Source organism: Gambusia affinis, linkage group LG19 (assembly GCF_019740435.1).
Source record: "Gambusia affinis linkage group LG19, SWU_Gaff_1.0, whole genome shotgun sequence".
Taxonomy (NCBI): domain Eukaryota; kingdom Metazoa; phylum Chordata; class Actinopteri; order Cyprinodontiformes; family Poeciliidae; genus Gambusia; species Gambusia affinis.
The window spans coordinates 10,129,247-10,140,653 of NC_057886.1; the positions used below are offsets into that span (position 1 = coordinate 10,129,247).

Below are 11,407 nucleotides of genomic sequence, written 5' to 3' on the forward strand. Positions count from 1 at the left end.
TCCAGAGGTGTGACTGCCTTTGCAAGGCTCTGTATATACAAGCATGTAATAGGAATGAGGTTTTTGTTTAAACCCCCATAATCTAATAATTTTCTAAATATGTTTTAAGACACGGAGGATGAAAGCTTTTACAAATATTATGCAACAAAGAAATGAGTATTCTGAAAGATTAGAACTTATTGTTTTTGTGTGCAACTGAGAGTGTGCCTAGGGGCTAAGGATATGGATCAACTCACACATTTATTACCAGACAGCCAATGTTACAATGTAGGCAGATTGTGCCCAAAGGACACACACACACGCACACACACACAGAACAAGAAGTGTTGCATGTGTGCCAACAGACTCATGAACCTAGCAACCTTTCTGAAAACCAATTAAAAAATGCTAAACTACATTGCAACTGTCAGAATGTTCTGCAAAATATTCCCCAAAACATCGAGACTAATGTTTTAAATTAACATCATAGAAGTCAAATAGACTAAATTCTATATAGTAGCAGAAGTGTCATCTTGGAGAGCAGGAAGAGAAGGATAAATCATATTTGAGTGAAGGGGGAAAAAAGCTGTGGCTGTGAAACATGAGAAATGACAAAACCTCAGTTCATATCCATCAAAAAGAATGTCAGCAAAAGAGAGAGAAGAAAGGCAAACAAAAGGGTGGAAGTTTTCTAAAGTTGGCCTTTACAATTTGATTGTATATCATTATATTAGTCTGAGCTGATGGAAATTTTGGAATAAAATAAACACATATTCCATTAAAGGTCAGGATTTAATTTGTGGTAATGCAATGCAGGTTAAACATCCCTAAATGTCCTCTAAAGTAAAAAATAATTTAAAAAAATAACATCTTAAGTACAACTTTCACAACTTAGTTTAATTTATACACAAATGGTTAATGCTAATTTTCTCTCAATAATGTTTGTCTTCCAAACTGTTCTTGTCTGTTTCTGTTCTGAAATAGCCCCTGGCTTTATGGACCAAAGTTTACAAAGGCAGTAGTCACCTTGTTGCATCCAAATCAAATCCTTCACCTTCATGTGAGACTGACTCATTCAAATGCCAAACTTTTACTTTACAACATTTGGCCGGGAGCCTCACGCAAAACAGACGGCTAAAAATAGCCAATGCAGTCTCGGACTGTACCAAAACGTTTTGGTGTTTTCGATCAAAAGGATGAATGTCAGTTGAGTTACCTGTTCTTTTGTGCAGCCAGGATCTAGTTGGGGTTGGCACTAGGAGAACTATGTGTCCATACATGACCCACACTACCAATAAATACTGTCTGAATGATCCAATCTCAGTACATCACTGCTTCAATATGAACCACATATTAAGGTTACATTCATGTTTGCTGGCTGTTATTTGAAAGTGGAGATTTCGCTTTTCTTTCTCTGTCAACAGGACTTGTTTCAAGCCATACTTGTTACTTTGAAGCCGGTCCAAAGACAAGCAGCAGCACTTGGACATATTTAGACTGACGAGAAAACATCATGTGAGCTGTCCGGTGAAAAACGAGCAAGGAAAAGGACAAGAAAAGACTGCATGAAAGAACACAGATGAATACAACACAACTTCTACAAACAGAAGTCAACTATCCTACATTATCAGCTGACAAAAGCAAGTTAGAGAACAGCAAATGAATAATTTAGATCCTGCAGTGAATGTAGATCACCACCTAAAACTACCCTGGTCCCTTTCTCTTTTCCTGCTTCTTGACTCATTTGTGCATCTCTCTTTCCCCCTTTGTCACTCGGCTTGTCCTGATGACTTTAATTAAATTATGACTGACACAATGTCTGTGGCTGATAAAAGGGCAATGCCAATATTTCAGAATATTACCTTCTTCTAACATGGGGCAGAGTTAGTTATGAGTTTAGACTGCATAATTGCTTGTCTATTTATAAAAATAGAATATCTATTCCTAATGACAGATCTAGAATTATAATAGCCTAACTATGCTCTTTAGTAAGTATTGTCCAATTGTTCATATTACTAAAGAGATATTAGAAAACAGAGATTGCTCATTAACAATATCTTTGTTTGTTTTATATTATACTGTTGGCCTAATGAGAACGTCGATAAAAATTAAAAGCTAGTAAGCAGATAAGCAACATACCTTTCATAATTGTTATGCAAGTAACCAAAACGCTGCCTGAAGGAAGGCAATCAGGCTACAAAAAGAAACACGCATACATACACACACACACACACACCCATGCACGCCCACACACTCCTACAACTATTTCAGGTTGTCTCTATCAGCTGCTTTCCACATCTAGGGCCTGAGTCATTGTCCTTTTTCTTTTGAACATTGATCAAGCTCAGTCAAATTGGATGGAGTGCATCTGTGAACTCTTATTTTGAAGTCTTGCTAAAGGTTGAGTTGGATTAGGTCTGGAATTTGACTCACATAAGAAATATCTTAAATCCAAACAATTCAATTGATCTTATGGCCTAGTCTCAAATCCTCTAAGCAACTTTCTTCCAGTTATTGTGAAAATGTAGCTCTTTTCATCTTTCCATTAACCATGACCTGCGTTTCTGTTAATGCTGAAAAAAGCATCTCACTGCATGATACTGCCACCAGCTTGCTTCACTGAGGGTGTGGTGTGATTACTGTGATGTGCAGTAGGTTTTGTTAGTTCTTGTCCCCAAACATTGCATATGGCACTTGAGCCAAAATGTTCAACTGTGGCCTCATTTATAGAGGATCTTCTTCCACATATCTGTTGTGTCTCCTACTTTGCTTTTGGCAAATTGTAATTAGAAATTCTGATAGCTTACTTTTACCCATAACTTTTTTCTTGCTACTTTTATTTAGTAATTGTGTAACTCCTAAAATAGGTTTAGCAACACTGGATTTTATTTAAGGAGAAATGAGGCTGAATACAAATCCATCATATTTTATCTAGCACATCTATCTCAAATATAAGCTGTTAGTACGTTAAACTTTGTGGTTCTTACATAACAAAATGTGATACAATTCAAGTTAAATAAATATGTTAAGCAGAAAGACAATAGCAATGAAAACAAATAGTTTTGAATATGATGAGATAAACATACTCAGCTGAAAATATGTATTCAGTCATACTCAATTAATTAAAAATATTTATCAATTGTCAGAGTAAAAGAACATTTTTGAAAACTGACTACCTTTAAGCAGATTTCAAACCATTTTTTTATTACGGCTACATTTCTGTAGTGAAATTGTATTTTTATACACCTGATATAATTTTCAAATATTAAATGTCACGTTGTCATTAAAGGTAAGCAGAAAATCATCATAACTAATAGAAATAAAGGCTTTCAAACATCCATCTGCAAGTAATTAATCTATATAATGTGTTTCACTGCGTGATAAGTTTTCTGAAATAAATTGACTTTTTGAGTAATATTCAAATTTATTGAATGGATCTGTAGTCTAAAGAAAACCTCTGAAAAACCTTCAAAAGCCTGTTAAATATTACTCAAGATCACTTGCAAAGATAATTTGAAGTATTAAGACAGTAATATAAAGATGTGAGGTTGGTTCAAGACATTTTGCTCAGTACTGTATTTCAAGCGGAACTCGTTGTTGCTATAGATAGAACATATTGACTTCCTCTCCATTTACAGCATCAGGAGGAAAAAGCACTTAAGAGCATGCGGATGACGCAGACACCATATGGTCAGAATGCAGCGTGACCACATGCTTATGTGCATATGACACCAGGTGCGACTAAATACCAATTTTGAACTTTTGGGAAACTTAATAGTTATTTATAGTGAGAAAAAAAACTTTTTTTCCCCCTCAGGACCAGCGAGCAAAATATCCAGTATTTTATATTACACATCAGACTATTTGGTTTTAACTTCAAAACTTTATAGTGTGGCATGATTTTTGAGCAGATGAGCATTTAATTGTACAGTAGATTTGTGTATCAATATAGCAGTCAACACCATTTTTGACTCTGATTATGTTTGGTGACTATTCAGGAACTGTGCATCACAGAACAGTGGTGTGATGCAATGAAAAAAGCAAGTAAGAATTAAGAAAATGCAATAATTTTGTTTCTAATGCAAAAATGTAAATTAGAAACAATGAATACTTAAAATGAACAGATTTAAGTTAAGCCATTTTAATGCAAAAATATTGTTAAATTACCTACACACTATACAAATTGCTATCTTCAAATATTTTTTTACAAGATGTAACAAACAATATATCATGTTTCAGACTCCAAAGTAATATGGCATTACTTATTTTAACATCTTAAAATTGCAGAGTAATGCATCTGAATTCTGAATTTTGTTTTTAAATAATGAAATATTCAACTTTTGTTGACAGGTGTTTAAACTGCAGGTTTAAACACCTGCAGTTTTTGTTAATGTTTTATAAGTTTTGTATTGAAAGAAACTGATTTGGAAAGTTGTCGTTTTGCCTAATTTTGCTTTTTTGTTATTTATATGAAATATTCTCATTTTGGTCCTTATAATACCAAAATTTCCACTTAACGTTATATTTTGGTCCATCTGATTATGCAGTTTTTAAATATTAAATTATAGACATTTGATCAGTTCCTCAGTATTTGAGTAGACTTTTTTACCAAATAATAAATAAATAAATAAATAGATGGTCTGAAAAATGGTATGATAGAGACAAATGGGGAAGAAAAGATTTTAATGCCGCATTAAAAAAGCAGAGGTTTAAATTCTCACAGTCCTAATGTTAAGAGAGAAATGTTCCAATGTACTTTTTCTGCACAGTTTTGTTGCAATGAGAAAGAGACATTTTAATGAGAAAATCTTGAAATCTACAAGATAAGTGCTGTATTGCATTGATAAATGTATGTTAACATTTTCTCTGCAACATTGCCAATTGACAGCTCTAAAACATGAATAGTGACCAGGTGACCATACTGTACTTTCCAATTCATTTTTGCTTGGATTACGGTAGCTTAAAAATAGTCATTTGTTACAGTCAGTGACCTCTAGGGGCTCTCTTCATGACAGATCTCTGTGCTTCAGTTCTACCTGGCTACCACAGGTGAAATGTGTAGGAGCTCGTCAGCTACTCCATAAATATGTGAGGTCTTTTTATTTTTTTATTTTTTTGCCCTGGGCCTTGATCTGCAGTGTTCTTGTCTGTCTGCTGACTGTTGTCTGTGGGGACTTATGTGATACTGCTGTGAGCAATTTTGTGAGGAATTAAGTGTCTTACTAAAACAGTGTGTTTATATTCACAGTGGAAGCTGGTAGGGGTTCTCTGACATTTTTGTTGTAAAATCTTTTTCTCGTGTTTTGTGGCTAGCCAGGGAGTTCAGGATTTGTACCTTTTCTCAGTTCTCCTCAAGAAAGTGGCTGTTTTATGTGTTTTTTAGTTATAAGGGGATGTTTTTGTTTATTGTTTTGGCCTTGGAGACCCTGAAGCTTAAAGCTTCCCTGTGTCTTTCTTCTCTTGTGATTGAGATTTTTCCTAAGTTGTAAAATTAGTTTTTGCTACTGACATCAACTGCTTAGTGATTACTGTTTTTATGTTACACCAGTGCCGTTGTCTTGGGGGCCAGGGGGTTATAACATTGTTGAATCAGGCCCTTGCAAATCTTGGGGAAAAGAAAACTTATAAAGTAGAGTTATATTTGGCTTTATCTTATTGGATAATTGGTTGATTTAATATAATGTGAAATCTGCTGTAAAGATTCTTTGAAGCTGCAAAAAAACTTGTCTTTATGGTATTGACCAAGGTGCATTACAAAAGGTCTAAAATGGCTTGAAATAGTAAAATCTATATTGTTCTACAAATTTCACAATGATCGTTTCCCCATTTTCAAAGGGTTATTTTAGCTATTCTAATCGGGGCACTTATTCAGTCATGTTGATCACCAGACTGTGACTACTACTCTTACAAACTTGTACAGCATTAAACTGGAGATTTTGAATTTAAAGAAAAAAAAAAAACATTTGTGTATTTGGGAGATTATTAAATAGGAATTAAAATGGTAAACTCCATTATCCACTGTGCCACAGAAAATATTTTAGTAGACATATTTTTTAAACACATTTAAATCAAGAATATGTCTAACAATCTAAGGTTTTGCTCATATTTTACATGATTAGGTCAGCTACTGGTGTACTGTTGACATATTTTGCAAAACAGATCATACAAACACCTAAATGTGAAAGCCACATAACCAATTTGAGACAGAATCTTGAAGCTGACAAGATCAAGCATTTCTCATTTAAAAAGTTAAAAAATTAAATCGAAACAAATAAACAACTATACAATGGATGACACAAGATTTTTTAGATACGAGTTGAATGGCCTTTTGCCCAGGGCATCTTTGTGTAAGGGGATGTTGCAAGCACATGAAAACAAAACAAACAAAAAATAAAATTATTATTTTTTTTTTTTTTGTGCCCTGACCATGTTTTCTATTGTTTGTTGGCAATTCCAGCATGTAGGGAGTCGACATCCCCCAGTCTTATTTAAAATGTAAACATTGTAAGAAAATATGGCCATGCCCAGCTAGCTTATAAACTCAAAGAAAAAAGTGTCATTTCTACATCAAAATCTAAAACACCTAAACTCGTCAAATCTAATCTAAATAATTGATACTATAATGATCTGCTAAACTCAGTTGAAGATTCAGCAAAACTTAACTTAACATTTAAAGGCTTTTTACGCCATCAAAACAACTTCCCATTGAAACAAGCATAAAAGCCACTGGAGACCAATTGAACCTATGAGATATTCTTTGAAACACATTAAAAGGGAAAACATGGAGTTCTACAGCTACAGTCTCATTTTTGTGAAGCCACTATTGGGTATTGAATATTAAGAACACAATACACACAATCACTGAATATACCAGAGGGAAAAAGAATACGAAGCCATACTTATCCCCCCAAAATTTGCCCAATAAAATAAATATAATTATAAAGATAATCAAAATGACAACAAATAAATGCAGTACCTGACATTTCATGGCTTGTGTGTCCAACAACTACATGAAATCTAACAGAGATTATTCTTTAAAGTGAACACAAACTCATCTACTTTTGTATCCTGTAGGTTTAGGTACAACAAAATTAATACTGATAAAAGCTTTCAAATCTCTGGTGATAGAGTTCAAAATGTTTTGTTAGATTACACTGTTTGAAGATAGAGCATCATACGCTGTATGAAATCAACTGGGACTATGTTTAATCTGCCCAAGTGAAGAAGTGAAATGTACAATGACCATTTTACGCTGGAGTTTTTTGACTAACATCTTCTTCCACGTCTGTCACTTCAACATGAAGTGACAGACGTGTTCTTCAACACGTCTGTCACTTCATGTTGTTTTGAAGGCTCTTTAAATTCTGCATTTCACCAGAAGAGACCAATTACTGCGTACGGTTATGTCATGGCTCAGGCATCAGCACAATCATTACTACAATTTCCCTTCTTGCCATTAACCAATGTGGGGAAAAAAACTCAAAAGGTGCACACTGATAATATCGACATTAAAACCTTCACTTTACTTGCTGCCTTTAGCATGAATTATGTATGAAAACTCAAATGTAGGAAATTGATGGAAAGAATTTCCCACCACTTGCAAAACAGAGTCATGCAGGCAGTTTAGAAATAATGACATTACTTCAGCGATGCCTGCATCTTGCCCGATTAAGAGCAGAAAGCCTCAAAATGTGTGTGTGGGGGGTAAAAACTCCAGTCACGATTTAATGCTTGGGTTAATATACCATACAGACTGCTACCTGCTATGTCTCCTGCACATCCTGTCTATAAAGACACCTGCATCACGCTGATAGCAGTGTGTGTACAGCAAGGATACACTCACCCAAACACACATTCACACCAATATTGTGCTTTTTTGGTCTCCCCCTCGCCTCCCCCCAACTCCACTTTCTTTTGCCACTTTCTCTGTACTAGCCATCGGGCCTGCTGCACATGCTGACATCAGCAACGGCGCCCCCTAGACACCCCCAGACCTCCCACCCTTATCACACGCTCACACTACACACACCTCTCACAGACAGGTATATCAAGCAAATCCTGCGATACTTTGACATGAAATTAAAAGGAAAAAGTGAATGATGGGGATCAACAGCCCCCCCCCTCCCCCTCCCCCACTTAATTACCAGAAAATTGCATAGTCAGCATTTCCTCTGCCACCTCACATATAGTCCGGCTTGTTACACTTCAGATATATATATATATATATATATATATATATATATATATATATATATATATATATATATATATATATATATATATATATATATATATATATATATATATATATATATATATATATATATATATATATTCCAGCTTACTTACTAGCTTACTATATTTGAAAACTTACCTACTGGCAAGACCTGTATCATGAATCTTTTACTCACTGCACAACGCCTGAAAAAGGATATGGCCATTCGGTGATCTTTTTGGCGTATTTTCTCACGAAGTTATCCTCGCTGAAAATGAACAGCGAGCGATTGACAGTGAAGCAGTTCTGGCGTACCGGGATGGGGTTATAGAGGGCCATTGTGCGGGCTCTCTGCGCCATAGACTGCTTATACATTCTCTGGGTCCCGGGTCCTCCTGGTGGTCCGTGGCCGTGGCCGTGCCCATGGCCGTGGACATGTCCGTGTGGTCCGCCTTGCCTGCTGCCACCGCGGCCCCCGGGGCCCCCTCCACCACCGGGGCCCCCTCCATACCTGCTCGGCATCTCGTCTCCGAACCGCGCCATTCAGCGGACACCGATCTTGGACTCCAATCTTCACGAAACAGCGGAAAAGGAGACCAATGCACAGCTGTGTGGCCACACCACATTACATCTCATCTGGATCCGAACGTATCATATGCACAACGGGGGTTGCCTTGCGAGCTTGCCGATCAACACCTGCTCCTCCCGGCTTCAGCAGACGAGGACGCCCATGTAAGCCTACGGCGTCTCCTTCCTCTGTGTGCCTCTGCCAACGGCCAACTGTGGGTGTGAGGAAATTAAATGTGTGGTCGGTTGGCTGACTGGTTGCACTGTAGGGTAGTGCTGTTGGGCGTCTCAGTATTAGTCCGATTTTATGTCCATAAAAAGTAGGATTTGCCTCCAAACATGAGCTCATGAGGAGACTATCGAGTTAAACATGAATGTTTCATGCTCTTCTGTATGGTTCATGGTTGGATCAGAGCGCACCAGATGTTCCCGCACATTTCTGGACGCTTAATTTCTTCACTCTTCATGTTAGAATTTGTGATAAAAACCCGTAAAATATAGGCCCCAATTTATAAAGAGATTTTCAAAAATAGATTTGCGGCCGTTCTCTCAATGTGTTCCAAATAATAAAAAAGGCATTGGCAAAAAAGAAAAAAAAAACGGATAAAAAAAGGAGGGAGAGCCAGGATTATTTATTTATTTATTTTTGGAACATCCGCAATGTTTGATACAGCGTGTGGCACTAACGTGGCTCCCGTCGCCCTACAGCTGCTTTACAAGTGCGCTCCGACTAGCCTTGACACCAGAAAAAAATGTGACATTTGTCAGTCTCAAATCTGATCGCATAATCCCATTCAGAGATAAGATGTTGGAAAAAATACCGTTTTCCTTTGGAGCCTCGCTGTCATTGATGTTCATAAAAGTATTTTCTTCTTCATCAAACGAATTCAGAAGCATCCTCCTGTCCTCTTCGTTGCAACCACACTGTCCTCTTCTTCAATCCCTCACCTGCAGCGAGCATTCATCCAAAAGCGGAGGGAATGGGACGGCGTCGTCAAAGACAAGGCTGTTCTTCGCCGCCTCACAACCTCTCATGATCTAGGTTCGGCCGATCGAGGTGGTGCCGAGAAAAATATCCCTCACCATCCCCACCCCGAACAGTCTTGGATCCGCACCGATGAGCCCAAATGTCCTGGAAGAGCTCGCTCTCTCCCTCTCTCTCTCTTTGTCTCTCTAGCTTTTTCTCGCTCTCTCTCTCTCTCGCTCTCTCTCTCTCTCATTCTCTCTTTCACTGGAGAGGGCCTCCTTATCCAGCAGCCCTCAAGGGGAGATGGAGAGAGAGATGGACAAACGGACGAACGTATGGATGGATATTGAGAGAGATGGATTGATGTATAGACAGAAAGGAAACAAAAAGGGGAGGGAATCGTATGGTTTTTTTTTCCCCTCTGTAAATATCAAGCCGATTAAATGAAACCGCCAGCAAAACCAGTTTGTCTAAACTGTGTTCTGCGGGTACGGCGCATGACGCACGCAACTTGCACACGTATGGGGTGGACGCTTCGTTCTTCGTTCATAGCCTGTTTCTCCCCAGGTGCTTCTGGCTGCAGTATAGACGCGCCCATTCCACTTGAGTCACCCCAGTTATGCGTAAAATATTCAATTGATTTGAAGGGGGGGAGGAATGAGGTGTTACACATTTCATAATGTCCATATTAGGGTAAGCGTTTATTATAAGCCAGATGCGCGCGCGTGTGTGTGACAGACGTTGGCACCATGCAGTTCCTGCAAAAGACACAGCTGCAACCCGAGATGACAATGACTGCGCGCACACGGGAGCGTCTAACAGAAAGAAGAAAACGAAGAAGAAAGCGGGGCGGGGGGGGGGAGCTGCGCGTCACAGTGCGAGCGAGCAAGTCTGCATGTGTTTGTTAGGGAAGGTGGAGGGGAGAGGCTATTCTTAGCAACAGACGTTTGGAAATTAATGGACGAAGAGAGCTCACTTCTCTCCCCTCCCTCCCTGAAAGTGAATCGAGGATCTTCTTCCCTCACTCTCTCCTCTGCTCGAGGCTACTTTTTTTCATCCCACCACACCACCAAAACATTGGTGCTTGTTCCAAGGTGTGACCAGCAAGCACATGCTCTGCGCTAAAGCCGCAGTATTCTGCAAATGTTTTCAGATGCAATTCAGGGGAGCGTGAAATGGATAATAACACTAGCATCTTTTTAAAAAAATCTTTTTTTTTCTTTTTTTTTTTTTTTTTTGTTAAAGCTGACATTTCTTTGGCAGAAATCTTCTGGATATAGAATTGGATATAAAGAGTGATGTCACTTGTCTCATTGTACACTTTCTTTAAAGGGCTGTTGCCACGTTACGTGAAGCGTCAGCGGAGAGAAAGGCTGGACCTCACATCATCATCATCATAATCCTTCTTCTTTTTCTTCTTCTTCATTACAGGGCAAACATGTATTACGAGACCTAATTGATTGACTCCACAAATAGCCGCGTGTGTGTCAGTGTTTGCGCGCGCGCATGTTTGCCTGTGTGAATGGGCAGTGATGTTGCATATCCATATTTAAGGGTGACCCGGAAAATCAACTCTTCTCACCTACTGGACAGACTAAACTTCGGAAGGGAATAGCTTGCAAGCGCGAGTACCAATCGATAATAGCGCGACCTTAAACGGCCATTCGATATGTCAGGAA

At 38.2% G+C, this 11,407-nt stretch overlaps 1 protein-coding gene across 23 annotated transcripts in view; it reads right to left on the bottom strand.

Moving 5' to 3' along the window:
• The window catches only part of cacna1aa (calcium channel, voltage-dependent, P/Q type, alpha 1A subunit, a), an 84,590-nt gene extending 74,123 nt beyond the window's left edge, over window positions 1-10,467 (bottom strand). For 14 of the 23 annotated variants that reach the window (XM_044101042.1, XM_044101041.1, XM_044101035.1 and 11 more), the window contains exon 1: window positions 8,415-10,445. In XM_044101042.1, coding sequence (XP_043956977.1) covers window positions 8,415-8,737 — 323 coding nt within the window. In that variant the 5' untranslated portion in view covers window positions 8,738-10,445. Of the gene's footprint in view, window positions 1-8,414 lie in introns of all 23 variants that reach the window. The other 9 variants (XM_044101040.1, XM_044101037.1, XM_044101036.1 and 6 more) reach the window with 5 other exon arrangements.
• Between the last annotated feature and the right edge of the window lie 940 nt (window positions 10,468-11,407).